This window comes from Schistocerca serialis, chromosome 2 (genome assembly GCF_023864345.2).
Source record: "Schistocerca serialis cubense isolate TAMUIC-IGC-003099 chromosome 2, iqSchSeri2.2, whole genome shotgun sequence".
NCBI lineage: Eukaryota > Metazoa > Arthropoda > Insecta > Orthoptera > Acrididae > Schistocerca > Schistocerca serialis.
In genome coordinates this window covers 1,101,967,814-1,101,985,013 of record NC_064639.1, presented here as the reverse complement: position 1 = coordinate 1,101,985,013, position 17,200 = coordinate 1,101,967,814, and the positions used below count along the sequence as shown (strand labels likewise).

Sequence of the window (17,200 nt, the reverse complement as noted above, 5' to 3'; positions counted from 1 at the left end):
GCGAATGAAATCTGTATTCTTTGCCTTGTATATATTTGCTCATTTTGTTTAATATCTAGTTTCTAGTTGCACTGCAGCACTGGTTAAAATAAAATTTAATAGATGTACTAATATCACTATTTTATACCTACAGATCCAGTAAATAATAATTTTATGATCTACTTTCTTAAAAAAAATGGAGCGCAAATAGACATTTCCCTTCACAGGAATTGCATATTCCATACATAATTTTTTCACCGGTTTGGTAACTTGTTTTGTAGAGTAAGTTATCATGATGCATCACTGTTTTGTAGAGTAAGTTATCATGATGCATCACTCTAGTGTTATGATGTGATATAGGTATCAGACATTTCGTATTGTTACTGTAATATTTTTTCTACTTGAGCTTTGTCATATTTATGTATAAGTATAGTATTTGCTGCTGCTGCTTGCCAGACATAGTGCTACTGAATTTCACGTTGCATTACTTTTTTAAAGCCAGTTTTACTACTGATTTATTTTTCTTATTGCTGGACATTGCCTTATATTAGTTGTAATGTTGCATTTGCTTTGCTAATTTAGATATACTGCTGTTTGCTTTGCCAATTTGGATTTTTTTGTCACTGCTGTTTGTGTTAATTGTTTTGTGCTGCTGTATTGCCTCGTCCCTTAGTTTATGCATCTGAGCTCAGCAGATTCATATTAGCTCAAGAGGGGGTAAGCTATATAAGAGAATGAGTTGTGATGAATTTGAAGAAATCCATTTACAAGCTATAAGAAAAAGGTTTGGCCAACGAAGTAGTGTACAATGAAGAATAATTATTTTGAAAGAGAATGTGAACAAAAAAGTATGGTTTAGGGACAACAATTTAGGTAGGATTTTCTTGGAAACAAATGGTGAGGTAAGTAAACGGAAAATAAATAATGAGGGAAGAATTACGTGAACATATAAATACAGAAAGCATGCTTCGATTGGATTTTTTATTGCAGGAATAAATGTTGAAATAAGAGGAAAGATCTATGGAATGAAGTTTTGGGTTGGACTGCAGTACCAAATGTTATACTGAAAACAAACCCTGTCCTTTCCTTTTGTGTTATTCTAAGCTACATTCACTATAATGAGGAATACTGTTATCCTCATATACTTTGGAAAAATGTTTCGGTATTATTTACTCTGATATGTTTTCCTTTAATGATCATATGTCAAATTAATGTTTGAATATTCTCATTTATTTACTTATGTTATAATTCCTGTAGCACTGATGTATATGTTTATTTCTATTCTTTTTTAAATCCCATATTACTACAAATGTTATCTATATTATTATGCTCTTTAATGATATATTTTGTACCTTTGTAATTGTATTCTTATGTTGTAAATTTATAATTGTATAGATACCCGTTCTTCAAATTAAGTTACATTTCACTGCACATGTTTCTGTTTGGTCATAGTATATGCACAATATGTGAGAAGTTAAAAAAGAAGGACTGTTAGTGCTCGCACATGTGTTTATAATTCAGCAAGGGACTGTTCAACAACATTGCTGCTTTTAAGGACATTTGAAAAAAAAATTTTTTTATTGCACAAGTGGTGGTTTATGGAATTGCCATATTACCTGCAAGACTATAAGATTGTGATTGTGCAGCTGCACAGTCGGAACAGATGGCTACTGGCCATTACTACAGGGACTACTTTGGGCCTGCACATTTGATGGCCCACCAATACCACTATCTCTACAAGGACTACAATGGGTCTGCACCTTTGGTGACCCACCAATACCATAATCTCTACCAGGACTACAGTGGGTCTGCTCTGTGATGGCCTACCTACCAATATTCTTCGAAACTTCGACTGACTCTGCTGTGGGTTTGCTCTGTTGTGGCCCATTATCTATCTGCATGTCAAGAGTCAGCACTGTCTTTCCGTTGGAAGGACAACACTACTTCTTCAAGACTGCATGGGAATCCACTACTTCCATGTGCATTTTCTTTTACTGCTAAGACTTTATACTACTGTGATGAATGATCACGACTGTCTTTATGGACTGTGAGGACAATTTTTGCTTTTGACCAACAGTGTATCAATAAGTGTGTTCATTTGATATCTTTGTTTTGTAATTACAAAAAAATTTTTCAAATCAGTATTGGGTACTGCCCAAAACAATTTGTAAAATTTTTTGTGGGGAGCGTGGGGGCTATGTAAGGAGGCTGTTTAGGTTTTTATGTTGGTAACGCCACGTAGCACTCTGTATGAAAATCACTGACTGTGCTGTGTGCAGTCTGTGGCTGGTTGGCATTGTTGGAATATTCGCTATTGTAGTGTTGGGCAGCTGGATGTGAACAGCACGTAGCGTTGTGCAGTTGGAGGTGAGCCGCCAGCAGTGGTGGATGTGGAAAGAGAGATGCCAGAGTTTTGAGAGGTTACTATAAGCGGACGATCTGGAAGTGTGTCCGCCAGAAACACAAGATGGTTGTCATGAATTGATAGATATGTATGATGACTTTTGAACATTGTTAAGGTAAATACATTGTTTGTTCTCTATCAAAATCTTTCCTTTGCTAACTAGTTCTTGTCAATCTTTCCCTAATGCTCTGGTTCTTTCAGATTATCCAAGTCCCATCACCTCAAATTCCCGCGTTTTTGCAGTTTCTTCAGTTTTAATCTACAGTTCATAACCAATAGCTTGTGGTCAGAGTCCACATCTGCCCCTGGAAATGTCTTATAATTTAAAACCTGGTTTCTAAATCTGTGTCTTTATCTGAAACCTTCCAGTGTCTCCAGGCCTCTTCCACGTATACAACTGTCTTTCATGATTCTTGAACCAAGTGTTAGCTACGATTATGTGCTCTGTGCAAAATTCTACTTCTTTCATTCTTTACCCTCATTCCACTTCACATCATATTTCCGCAAAATACGACATATCTTGTTCATAACGTTCCCTACGTAAACCAAAAAGGCCGTAGACTCTGATGCCACGACAGTCACAAGGTGCGACATGGTCGCGAATTGTACAGTGACCTGAATATAGAATAAATTTCCTTTAGTTCATGTCTAAGGTCACACAGATTTTTTGTCATCAGGCTATCTGTTTCGGTCTATAACGACCATCGTCAGATCTATTTCATGAAAACGTGTCCTGATATACTGTAGCCGTAGTGGCATCATCAAATGCTTAACACGAAATCAGCGCCAGCATCGTCAAATATATAAATTTCTTAGCAAATGCCTTTCCGAGATTGACCTCTGAAATACTCCTCTGTGATACAGACAAGAGAGAGATTGAGTCAATAATTAAATCACTGAAGCCTAAGGACTCTCATGGTTATGATGGAGTGTCTAGCAGAATATTAAAGTACTGTGCTGCACATGTTAGCCCTGTATTTAGCCGTATTTGTAATTTTTTCCTTTAGGAATGGTCAGTTTCCTGACCTATTAAAGTACTCAGTAGTAAAAGCCGCTGTATAAAAAGGGAGAAAGGGATAATGTAGATGATTTTAGACCTATTTCTATCCCATCAGTGGTTGCAAAAGTTATGGAAAAGGCTGTGAATGTAAGGTTAATTGATCGTTTTATATCACACGATTTGCTATCAAATGTACAGTTCGGCTTTAGAAATCGTTTGACAATTGAAAATGCTATATCCTCTTTTCTCTGTGAGGTACTGGATGGGCTAAACAAAAAGTTTCGAACGCTTGGCGTATTTTTTGATTTAACTAAGACATTTGACTGTGTTGATCGCACAATATTGCTCCAGAAGTTGGACCATTACGGAATAAGGGGAGTAGCTCACAATTGGTACGCCTCTTACTTTAGCAACAGGCAGCAAAACGTCATTATTCACAATGTTGATAACGGCTGTGATGTGGGATCTGAGTGGGGTACTGCCAAGTGGGGGGTGCCCCAGGGATCAGTATGGGGCCACTCCTATTCCTTATTTATATAAATGATATGCTCTATAGTATTATGGGTAACTCTAAAATATTTCAGTTTGCTGATGACACTATCTTGGTAGTAAAGGATGTTGTGTGCAACATTGACTCGGTTTCAAGTAGTGCAGTACATGACCGCAGTTCATGGCAGTTAACTAACGTTAAATCACAGTAAGACTCAGTTTTTACAGTTTCTAATATACAATTCAACTAAACCTGACGTATTAATCTCACAGAACGAGCATATGATTAGTGAAACGGAACAGTACAAATTTCTAGGTGCTCAGATAGATATTAAACTGTCGTGGAAAGCCCACGGTCAGAATCTTGTTGAAAGACTTAATACTGCCATTTTCACTATTCGAACAGTATCAAAAGTAAGTGATACTTCGACACGTAAATTAGTCTATTTTGCTTATTTTCATTCACTTATGTCGTATGGTATTATATTTTGGGGTAACTCTTTCCATTCCAGAAGGATATTTTTGGCTCAGAAACAGGCGGTTCGGGCAATGAGTGGTGTGAGTTCACGAACCTCTTGTCGATCTCTGTTCACGAGTCTGGGTATTTTGACTTTGGCCTCTCAATATGTATATTCCTTATTGTCGTTTCTTGTTACCAATATTAGTTTATTACCAAGAATAAGCAGCTTTCACTCGGTTAATACTCGGCAGAAATCAAACCTCCATTTGGATCGGACTTCCTTAACTCTTGTACAAAAAGGTGTGCAGTATACTGCTGCATCCATTTCCAATAAGCTGCCACTCGAATTCAAAAACCTTAGCAGTAATCCACGCGCTTTCAAATCGAAACTGATGAGTTTAATCATTGGTCACTCCTTCTATTCTGTTGAGGAGTTCCTTGAAAAATTAAGCTGATTCTTATTGTATTGCTGATAGCGTTTATTTAAACTGATGGACTGACTTTTTTTTCAGGTTCATGAACATTTACTTTTATCTGTCATTACTTTTATGTTGTAACTTTGTAATGCCGGAAATGCATATCCTCCTATTTCCATCTATTGCACTGCAAATATTTTTTCTTATTTTGTTACCTGAAGATATAACATTTCTGTGTCTTTGTATACTGTAATTGTTTTGCTATTTGTATATATATGCATTTATGTCGATGTATAATTGGTTTGTTTTGTGAATATTATTTGTATTTATACGATGGGTCTGGCCTAGGGAAAACTATGCTATCGAACGAATACATCGATATGTCGTGTGGAGAACCAAAGTGTTTAGGATCTTTGGTAGTGTTAACTCTGTCGCGTGGAGCACGGGCAGAGGAGAGTCTGGTTGGGGTAGTGCAGTGGAGCAGGTGTGTTGTGTGACGCTTCCGCGAATTGCCGCACTTTCGGGGTTTGGCAGCATGTAATTGCGCTCGACTTGCTATGATAGTTTCTGACACGGTGTCGCGGACGGGAAGCATTAGCTGGCGCACATCAAGAGCCCGTTTCGCCTGGTGACCGTGCCGAGAAGGAGGCGCGCCAACATCCAGCTTCTGCAACAGCGACGGCCGACAATGAGTGGCTGTTGCCACCTCCTCGATCGACTGCTTCAAACCTTCACTCAACCAACAAGGAAGACTGGAAGCACATAAAGTTATAGAACTGTATGGCAGACCTCAGCTTTTCAAACTGTTCCGTTTTCATAACTAAAATTACAGCAACTTAGCATGAACATTTGTTGCTCATTGTCCCAATTGCATTGCCAAGCAAGGTCCCTTCCTTTTCCGGAATGAACCCGAGTGTCGTTGAAATTCAAACGCCAGCATTAAAGTAATATTATTCCATTTCACTGCTTTAATTTCAAAGTTCAGTTAAAGTATTCATAGCTGGCTACAGTATTTAGATTACACAAGCACACATTATGAGTGCGAGTTTTGTTACCATATTTTAGCTTACCTGCGACTGCAGCTCAGCTTGGTACGTACTAAATTTTACTATTGTTAATTGTTCAGAATCATTTAATTCAAGTTCAAAGTTAAATCTCTTATTTCTAAATTGCGTAGATGCAAGTAGCTTTTGAAATGATTGTTGAGGTAGTCCAAGACTAACCGTATTTTACTGAATTTCGATGTGCTTCAGAAACAAAGCTCACTATTAATTTCAGTCACTAACTTAACTTTCAACTTTCCGGTTTTATTAATTCTTTTGCTAAATTAAGTCAGAGTGTAGCGAAATTTATTAATTCTGACAAACTTTCAGTTTTCACACTACACGTGTCAACCTTCAGTTGCCACACTTCTAGTGCTAATTATATGTGTAATAACCTTTCTTTTTCAGTTACCATAGTAATTGACCATTGCTTTCCCAAATTTCCATTAGGTACACGCCGTTCAATTTTTCACTGTCATTAAGGTCGATAAGTGAGGGGGAGGTTACACGTGGCGACCTGGTGACAGGACAATCTTCAGATCTGAGGTTGTTCTGGGCACGAATTTTGTATGGTGCAAATCTCGTAACAAAGTATTGGTTACGAACAGGTCGTTACGTCAGCGAGATTAAGTAGTGGGAGGAATCCTAATTAGATTTGAGATTTGTCATTTATATTGAAAATTATTAAAATGAATGAAGGCAACAATTACCAAAATTTGGTAGACTTGGATACGGAACAATCGGTCGAACAGTGGGAAACGCGCACCGCGGTACCCATTGTTCAGGGGCAGGCGGCTAGCATGAAAGACGCGACCGCCGAAACGCAACGAAGAGCAGAAATGGAATTCCAAACTTTAGAAAATGTTTCGGAATCGGAAGTGAAAATCAAATCTGAACCCCTTGATGGCGAATACGGGGGGACAATTACAGAGGAAGCCGCTACGGAAGTAAACCCGGTAGTTTCCGGGAATTTAACTGATTTATTGAATGTTTTGATTAACGTAATCAAGAGTCAATCGCCAGAAATTAAAGCTCAGGCTGCCAAGCAAGAAGCTCAGTCTGCCAAGGAAGAAGCTCAGTCTGAAAAAATTAAACGGAAGCTAGACAATCAGAACAAAGCTATTAATGTTGTTAACAACAATGTGGGAGTTGTTAACACAAAAGTTGATAAAATCAAAGAAGATATTGTTGTAATTAATACCGAAATCGGTAATCTTAAACAGGAAATGATAGGCGTTCAGGCGGAAATTACGAGCATAAATACTCGTTTTAATTCCGAAATTAGCAGAATCGAGAAAAGTGTAGGAGAAGCAGTTGCTCCGATCATCGAGAATAAGGTGACGGAACAAATTCAGTTAGTGAAAAAAGAGGATCAACAGAAGGTGGAAACTTTAAAGGCTTTAGTGCCCGAAGTAGATATTAAAGTGAGGAAGCAGGCTAATACCTGCGAAGAGAAAAAGATGGAAGTGGAAACGCTTGCGACAACCACTTGCCAAGTAATTACGAGAGTGTCGGAATTAGAAAAGAATCTTGACGAAAAACAGAGCTATGTGCCAATCTGTGCACACAGTTCGGAATTGTTGACGAAAGAGGAGCGGTTCGACCCCTTGAAAAATGGCGGTATACACGCGACAGATTTCATTAAAAATTGTGATAGAGTTTTACCCAGATCATGGACTAATGAGAGAAAAATTAATGCGGTTATTGATGTGTTGGCTGGTCATGCCAAGCGTTGGGGCCTAAACCTCAACATTACGAACCTGACTTTTGACGAGTTTAAAAATTTGTTTCTGGCTGAATACTGGTCAGAGCAAAAACAACAAAGTGTCTGGCGCGAATTTGTCGTATCGAGGCCTTTCGATGCGAATTCGCGCGGCTCGATGAGGAAGTTTTGTGAGGGCTGGATCCGTAAGTTGGAATATTTGCGTGATCGCCGCACGGAATTCGAAATAGTCTGGGAACTCTACAAGAAGCTTCCAGATGATACAAAAAGCTACGTAGGAAGCAATTACAGGACAATCAATGATTTCCTAGAAAGAGTTGAACACGAGGACGGTTTGCGCAATAATCGCGACAGTGGTAGAGCCTGTGGTAACAACAACGGGTACCACAGCAACCACAACAATGATAGCTTTGGGAATAATGCATACTGCAATCTTGGCAGCAATAACAATAGTGGTTCGGGCCGTAATGACAATCGGTACAATGCAAATAATAACAGGAATGACGGAAACCAGTATCATACCAGCGTGATAAGGGCTTCGCAGAATAGTAATAACGCCAGAGGGTGTGATGGAAATGGAAATGGAAATGAGCGTTTGGCGTCATTGGCCGGGAGGCCCCTCGCGGGGCAGGTCCGGCCGCCATATCGCAGGTCTTATTACAGTCGGCGCCACATTGGGCGACCTGCACGCCGGATGGGGATGAAATGATGATGAACACAACACAACACCCAGTCCCTGAGCGGAGAAAATCTCCGACCCAGCCGGGAATCGAACCCGGGCCCAGAGGACGGCAATCCGTCACGCTGACCACTCAGCTACTGGGGCGGACAGAGGGTGTGATCAGCCGCCTCAGCAGCATCCGGGGAGCGTATCTGCTGGGACGAGACAGGGAAACCATTAGCCGCGCCGGTGAGGGGCCGACCGGGCATGGAGAAATTTTGGCGGCCCAGTAGCAGTAGAAAACCCAGGTGTCGTCGTTATGAAAATTCCGTGTGGAATAATCAACGGCGGGAGAGTGTGCCAGTGTTAGGAGAAAGGAGTGCGCCCACGAGTAGTACATCGGCTGTAGACACGGCAGCAGAAAATACATTCACTGCCAGTGAGAACAATTTAAGCAGTGTTCCGGAAATCGATTATAAAGTGGCAGCTGTAACATCCACAGCGGAACTGGAGATTGAGTTTAAGAATGATTCGCAAGTGTTGAGAGAAGATCAGATGTCGGATAAAACGTCCGTCATCGAGCGAGGGGATGCAGAGAGGGATGAGGTCTGGTTAAGGCAGTTCGGTCGCTTATACGACGAACTAAGAGATTATAGGGGCCTGTATGGGAGAAGTGTTTATGGGGAGCGCGTGCAGGATTTTCCGCGTCTCGTCCCGCAGGAAGATAGCGTTTGTGAAATGATAGAAAGTTCTGGCCCTCACCGACAGACTTTACCAGAAATAGTTGATGTTAATGGGGAGCACGAGCAAGATTCGTCGTGTTTCGTCCCGCAGTTCTGGCGCTAACCGGCAGCCCTTACCGAAAGTTATAGTGGTAGAAGTAGCCGACCCATTCGACGCAGACCTCCAGTTTAAACATTGCGAGAGTGTTAAGGAGAAGGATTGCGAAAATTTTAGTGATAGCCGGACACGATTGGTAGAAAAGCACGTAGGTTACAGCGTGTATGAGGTTAGAGCTGACGTTATACGGTCAGACGGTAGCAGTGTGGGTTGCGCAGATCCAAAGGAAGTAATTTCAGATACTACTGGGCACATTCCTTCAGGTAGATTGGCAGACGAGATCAGTCTGGCCAAAGAGGAATCAACGAAGGTGACAATTAGTAGCTTTTGAAATGATTGTTGAGGTAGCCCAAGACTAACCGTATTTTACTGAATTTCGATGTGCTTCAGAAACAAAGCTCACTATTAATTTCAGTCACCAACTTAACTTTCAATTTTCTGGTTTTATTAATTCTTTTGCTAAATTAAGTCAGAGTGTAGCGAAATTTATTAATTCTGACAAACTTTCAGTTTTCACACTACACGTGTCAACCTTCAGTTGCCACGCTTCTAGTGCTAATTATATGTGTAATAACCTTTCTTTTTCAGTTACTGTAGTAATTGTCCATAGGACTTGCGACCGTAATTTCCCCCAAATCTCAAATATCTAATTACCGCTAGTTAATTGTTAACGTAACGGCCGCACATTTACTTTATTTATTAACTTTACCTCTTTTCAAAATTAATTTCCACCAGTTTCATTTGCATTTTTCCTTTCATTTAGATGTAACCCTTTCCTCCCTCTTTACCGACTGATTAACTTCGGTGACGATTGCTTTTCCCAAATTTCCATTAGGTACACGCGGTTTAATTTTTCACAGTCATTAAGGTCGATAAGTGGATAAGTGAGGGCGGGGGGGGGGGGGGGGGGTTACAAGTTCATGTACTGACGCGTTCCATGACCTTGGAGATTTGGTCCTCAATCTGGTCGTACGGAACTTGACGCGTAAATAAACAAATAAAAAATAAAAAATATATATAAATAAAAGTACGTATAAGAGTCATCTTTTCAGCAGCTCTGTTGTTCAGAACAACAGTGAACAGAAGTGCTGCTGCGAGATGACCCTTGTATATACTAGAGATTGAAAACTCCGCTGTAGTTGTAAGGTTCTTTTATTTAACACACGACAGGCTTCGGGCTCTTAAACGCTCGACTACAGGTGTCGTACTGAAAATAGCAAGAAGTGGGAGATGATTTTTACATGCTGTAATGCACATAGAAAAGAAAAACCCCTATAAAAATTAAAAAAAAAAACATTGAAAAACTGCCGGCCGGTCTAGGTGTTGTGAAACCTAATCACCAATTCAAACTGTGAACGACCGGACTAGTGGCCTTGCGTTCTTCTTCCAGTCAGCAGATGGCAGCACCTTTGAGACCGTGGTTTACCAGCTTGCTTCCTCCTTCCCGTCCGATACTCCACGCTCTGCGCTCCTTGCTAGCACACCGCGTCTTCCAATTGTCCACCACGGCGCTCAGGGTCACAGCACCAAGCGTAAGTGGCAAGTGTCCTGGTACTCTTTGCACATTTCTTTGCCCGGCAGTCGTCGTTAGTACTGTCTGGTGTCACTTTGACCGTGACTTAGGTTTCACAGCACCTAGCCCTACCGGCAGTTTTTAAACGTTTCTAAATCTTTTGAAACGTCCCCTTAGAAAACTTTATGAATGACTGAGCTGATAAACCTCTTACATTAATTGATTTTCACACAGCTGAGCAGAACTGAACGTACTCAGACATTTCGCTCTTTACCTATTCTGATCAACACTAAACTGACACACAATATTTTTAGCACAACGCAATCCGACTTTCAATATCTCTACAAAAGAATGGCCCTGACTAACATTAAACTATACCTTTCACAAATCACTTACCTCACAAAAATCTTCGTTACTCGAACTACTGCAATACAGCGAGCGCCACTACTGCCAGCTAAATAAAAGATTCAAACTACTGAAGGGACTAACTACTGATAGGCATAGTTAGCAAATGAAAGATTTTGATAAAGAACAAACAATTTATTTACCTTAATAGTGTTCAAAAGTCATTTTATATATATATATATATATATCAGTTCATGACACACAGTCTTACAAATTTACTGTCGCTGATGGACACACGTCCAGATCATCCACTCTCAAAACTCCGCCATTTCTCTCCCCATATCCACCATTGCTGGCAGCTCACCTCCAACTGCGCAACGCTACGCGCTGTTCACATTTAACTGCCCACTACAATAGAGAATTTTTCAACAATGCAAACCAGACACAGACTGCACACAGCACAGCCAGTGATTTTCATACAGAGCGCTACTTGGCGTCACCAATATAAAAACCTAAACAGCCTACTTACACTTTTTATGGATTTTTGTTTTTATGAGCCGGCCGCGGTGGTCGTGCGGTTCTAGGCGCTGCAGTCCGGGACCGCGGGACTGCTACGGTCGCAGGTTCGAATCCTGCCTCGGGTATGGATGTGTGTGATGTCCTTAGGTTGGTTAGGTTTAAGTAGTTCTAAGTTCTAGGGGACTGATGACCTAAGATGTTAAGTCCCATAGTGCTCAGAGCCATTTGAACCATTTTGTTTTTATGTGTAGTGCAGCGTGTAAGATTTATCTCCCGTTTCTTGCTGTTTTCAGCACGAGACCTGGAGATGAGCGGATAAGAGCCCGAAACCGGTCGTGTGTTAAATAAACGAAGCTTACAACTGTAGCGGTATTTTCAATCTCTGCTATATTGCTCAGTTGCGGATGTTCCTACGACAAGATTGCTTGTGTATACTATTGTTTATATTTATTTTACGATGCTGGCGCTGATTTTGTGTTTAGCATTACTTCGAGCAGATAGTTAGAGAACCAACTCGTGAAGCTAACGTTTTAGACCTCATAGCAACAAATAGACCGGAACTTTTCGACTCCGTGAATGTAGAAGAGGGTATCAGTGATCATAAGTCAGTGGTTGCATCAATGACTACAAGTGTAATAAGAAATGCCAAGAAAGGAAGGAAAATATATTTGCTTAACAAGAGTGATAGGGCACAAATCGCAGAATATCTGAGTGACCACCATCAAACGTTCATTTCTGAGGAAGAGGATGTGGAACAAAAATGGAAAAAATTCAGGAACATCGTCCAGTACGCCTTAGATAAGTTCGTACCGACTAAGGTCCAAAGCGAGGGGAAAGATCCACCGTGGTATAACAATCATGTACGAAAGGTACTACGGAAACAAAGAAAGCTTCATCATAGGTTTAAGAGTAGTCGAATAATAGCTGATAAGGAAAAGCTGAACGAAGCGAAAAAGAGCGTAAAGAGAGCAATGAGAGAAGCATTCAACGAATTCGAACATAAAACATTGGCAAACAATCTAAACAAGAACCCTAAAAAGTTTTGGTCATATGTAAAATCGGTAAGCGGATCTAAATCCCCTATTCAGTCACTCGTTGACCACGATGGCACCGAAACAGAGGACGACCGAAGAAAGGCAGAAATACTGAATTCAGTGTTCCGAAACTGTTTCACTGCGGAAAATCGTAACACGGTCCCTGACTTCAGCCGTCGCACGGACGCCAAAATGGAAAATATTGAAATAAACGATATCGGAATTGAAAAACAACTGCTATCACTTAGTAGCGGAAAAGCATCCGGACCAGACGAGATACCCTTAAGATTCTACAGTGATTATGCTAAAGAACTTGCCCCCTTTCTATCAGCAATTTATCGTAGATCGCTGGAAGAACGTAAAGTACCTAGCGACTGGAAAAAAGCGCAGGTCGTTCCCATTTTCAAGAAGGGTCATAAATCAGATGCGAATAATTATAGGCCTATTTCGCTTACGTCAATCTGTTGTAGAATAATGGAACATGTTTTGTGTTCTCGTATTATGACGTTCTTAGATAATACAAATCTGCTTCATCATAACCAACATGGATTCCGCAAACAGAGATCATGTGAAACTCAGCTCGCCCTATTTGCCCAAGAAATTCACAGTGCCGTAGACACTGGCGAGCAGATTGATGCCGTATTCCTGGACTTCAGGAAGGCATTTGATACGGTTCCGCACTTACGTTTAGTGAAAAAAATACGAGCTTACGGAATATCGGACCAGGTTTGTGATTGGATTCAGGATTTCCTAGAAGAAAGAACACAACATGTCATTCTTAACGGTTCAAAATCTGCAGATGTAGAGGTAATTTCGGGAGTACCGCAGGGAAGCGTGATAGGACCTTTATTGTTTACAATATACATAAATGACTTAGTTGACAACACCGGTAGCTCCGTGAGGCTATTTGCAGATGACACGGTTGTCTACAAGAAAGTAGCAAAATCAGAAGACTCGTACGTACTCCAGGAGGACCTGCAGAGGATTAATGCATGGTGCGACAGCTGGCAGCTTTCCCTAAACGTAGATAAATGTAATATAATGCGCATACATAGGGGCAGAAATCCATTCCAGTACGATTATGCTATAGGTGGTAAATCATTGGAAGCGGTAACGACCGTAAAATACTTAGGAGTTACTATCCGGAGCGATCTGAAGTGGAAGGATCACATAAAACAAATAGTGGGAAAAGCAGGCGCCAGGTTGAGATTCATAGGAAGAATTCTAAGAAAATGTGACTCATCGACGAAAGAAGTAGCTTACAAAACGCTTGTTCGTCCGATTCTTGAGTATTGCTCATCAGTATGGGACCCTTACCAGGTTGGATTAATAGAAGAGATAGACATGATCCAGCGAAAAGCAGCGCGATTCGTCATGGGGACATTTAGTCAGCGCGAGAGCGTTACGGAGATGCTGAACAAGCTCCAGTGGCGGACACTTCAAGAAAGGCGTTACGCAATACGGAGAGGTTTATTTACGAAATTACGAGAGAGCACATTCCGGGAAGAGATGGGCAACATATTACTACCGCCCACATATATCTCGCGTAATGATCACAACGAAAAGATCCGAGAAATTAGAGCAAATACGGAGACTTACAAGCAGTCGTTCTTCCCACGCACAATTCGTGAATGGAACAGGGAAGGGGGGATCAGATAGTGGTACAATAAGTACCCTCCGCCACACACCGTAAGGTGGCTCGCGGAGTATAGATGTAGATGTAGATGTAGATGTCACTATGGCTCCAGTATATTAGGACATTTTTTTAAAAAAAAGATTTTAAGATTGTTCTTATAAACCGAAACACGCATTATCATCACCCACCTGTGTACATCTGGTCGACAGTGCGATGTACGTCTGATCTTCTTTCACTATAACCATTCTGACGACAGGTGAATCTGAGACGGGGTAACCCACCTGGAAAACACTTAGGGTCCGAGATGACACGTAGAGCCGGATTGTGACAACTATCAGGTATACGTCAGTGTGAGTAGGCTCCCTATTAACGGCAGGTTCCAATGTACCACCAACCTTCCTCCTGACCAACGCATCAAGAAAGGGAAGGCAGCAATCCTTTTCCATCCCCATCGTGAAACAAATGTTTCGATGAATTGAATTCAGGTATTCTAAAAAGTCGCTCAAATTCTCACTGTAATGGGGCCAAATAACAAAAGTATCATCTACATATCTGAAAAAATACGCACTACGACTTAATAACAGTTGGAGGGGCCTGCTTTTCTGAGATTTCTCACTTGGACCCTTAACTATAAGGGAGAACGTTTTAATGTTTTGCCAGAGTGTCTGGCTCAACTTATTTTGCTGTAACTGATCAGCCAGCCTTACTTTCCTGCGATGTTTTCTAGCCTTTATTCTATTTCTGAGTTATAATTTTAATTCCGCGTTTACATACTGCAGGCTTTGTGGGTGGGTGGACCTGAATAGGTGAAAGCGAAAATGGTAGAGAATGTGATTTTAAGTGAAAGTTTATTTTGTACACTTTTAGTTATAGCTTCTTCCGCCTCATTCCTCTCGAAGTTTTAGCAAGAGCGCTAATAACACAGCTTTCGAGAGCCCTAACTGCACACACACACACACACACACACACACACACGCGCGCGCGCGCGCGCGCACGCGCGCGCGCACACACACACACAAGCACGCACGCGCGCATGTGAGCGCGCTCATAATGACCTGCTGTGCCACTGGATACTCCCTTTGTTGACTAAATTATATAACGTTATTTGAACACCGTCTGGTTATTCCCGAAGTTACGAGCAGAGCAGTGATTAAGATGATCACCTTCACTGGTTAGCTGCACCAGAAGGAGAACTCATAAATCAAACGATGCACGGTAAGTCGCCCCAGGCCATCATGTCTTATGAGCACGGATGACGATAAAGTTTTAAGGTTTGTCGAGAAATAAGTTTGACACTATTGTAATAAAAAGTAATTATTTTATTTATAACAATGCTTTTGGAGTGGTCTGGAGATGAGTCTTTAGCAGAAGACTCCCACCACTATGCAGATGATGTCGTTCAAGGTATAGGCGGAAATTGCCTCATTAGCTGCGTCAACAATGACGGGCACGATGGCACCCAGGAGATTGTCCTTCTGGTTGTCGAGGATCTGCGGCACCAGGTCGCTGATGATCTCATTCGTCACGTCGCTCAGGTCTCCTCCACCTAGCAGACCCGTGAAGTTCGTCTGGAACAAGCGTATAAGGAAAGTCGTACTATTAGTCGTCACAAAGTGGTTCAAATGGCACTGAGCACTATGGGACTTAACATCTGAGGTCATCAGTCCCCTAGAACTTAGAACTACTTAAACCTAACTAATCTAAGGACATCGCACACATCCATGCCCACGGCAGGATTCGAACCTGCGACCGTAGCGGTCGCGCGGTTCCAGACTGAAGCGCCTAGAACCTCTCGGCCACATCGGCCGGCTTAGTCGACACAAGAAACTAACACACGTACATCACTTGCTTCCAAAATTTGTGTCGGACATTTTGCGTCCCTTAAAATCTAATTTACACCCTAATCCGCGTCGCTTGACGTGAACTTTACGTTTATCGTCAGCATCTACTTTATCCTCATGTTCGCGTGTCTGTAGGTCTAGCTAACTCAGATATGTGTTCCACACAGATTCCTTCCTTTCTGCTTTATACATAAGTAGGTTTGTTAGCAGTAATAATCCCACGTCTCTCTTCGTTTAGCACAGTGTTTCTCATTAACTTCTTGCCTATTTCACCCCCACTTCGCTTGGTAACTATCAAATACGGAGTACAGTTCAAAATGTTCAAATGTGTGTGAAATTTTATGGGACTTAACTGCAAAGGTCATCAGTCCCTAAGCTTACACACTACTTGATCTAAATTATCCTAAGGACAAACACACACACCCATGCCCGAGGGAGGATTCGAACCTCCGCCGGGACCAACCGCACAGTCCAGGATGCAGCGCCTCAGACCGCTCGGCTAATCCCGCCCGGCACGGAGTACAGTGTTTGCAGAGAAGTGATGTGAATTCTCGAAAAGTCTTAAAATAACCAAGTATGTCAAACTATTTTAGCATTCTCTGTTGCTCTTTTTTGACAGGTCACATCAATTTTGCACAAAATACTGTACTGTAACTACCGAAGACGTATTGAATCGGACACTCCCAGTCTGTTTTGCAGATACGACGTCAAATCCTCCCTTTATCGCATGTTTCTGAGTTTATATTTCTTAATGCTTGATTCATGTTCGTGTTGTCTTCACTACTTCTATAATTCCTCACCGCGTCATTAACTGAGTTTTGTGCTCAATAGAATGGTCAAACAATTTCATAATTTCTAAATGTTACTTACCGTTTTATACCAACGTCACATTGCTGTAGAAAAATTTGGGAGTGGTGCAGCTCTCGCATTGAAAGGATATAGTTCATGACAGTCGCTCTTAACAGTAACACTTTCAAATTTTCGCACAAATACAACTGCAGGATATTCCTGAGCGACACAATTATAAGCAGGCATAACAGATTTGTGTACCTGGGGCTATTATTCATTTAGTAATTTTTTTCAGGCGGTAATAGTCATTTGTCTTATTGACGAAATGGTCCGGAAGTTTCATGGAGTAAGTTAAGAGTTTGTTCTTTACAACTAACACTCATAGATACTGCTTATTTTTAATGGATTAAATGATCTTTGGTACCCGAGACACACCAACACCACAAAGAATATTGTATTCACTTTTCACGATGCTCCATCACAAAGTAATCCAAATGTGATGAAGATA

At 41.2% G+C, this 17,200-nt stretch overlaps 1 protein-coding gene across 1 annotated transcript in view; it reads right to left on the bottom strand.

Moving 5' to 3' along the window:
- Window positions 1-15,423: 15,423 nt before the first annotated feature.
- The window catches only part of LOC126456644 (uncharacterized), a 44,868-nt gene continuing 43,091 nt past the window's right edge, over window positions 15,424-17,200 (bottom strand). Inside the window, exon 6 of the mRNA XM_050092388.1 lies at window positions 15,424-15,630. Within this exon, the coding sequence (XP_049948345.1) occupies window positions 15,424-15,630 (207 nt within the window). The remainder of the gene's footprint in view (window positions 15,631-17,200) is intronic.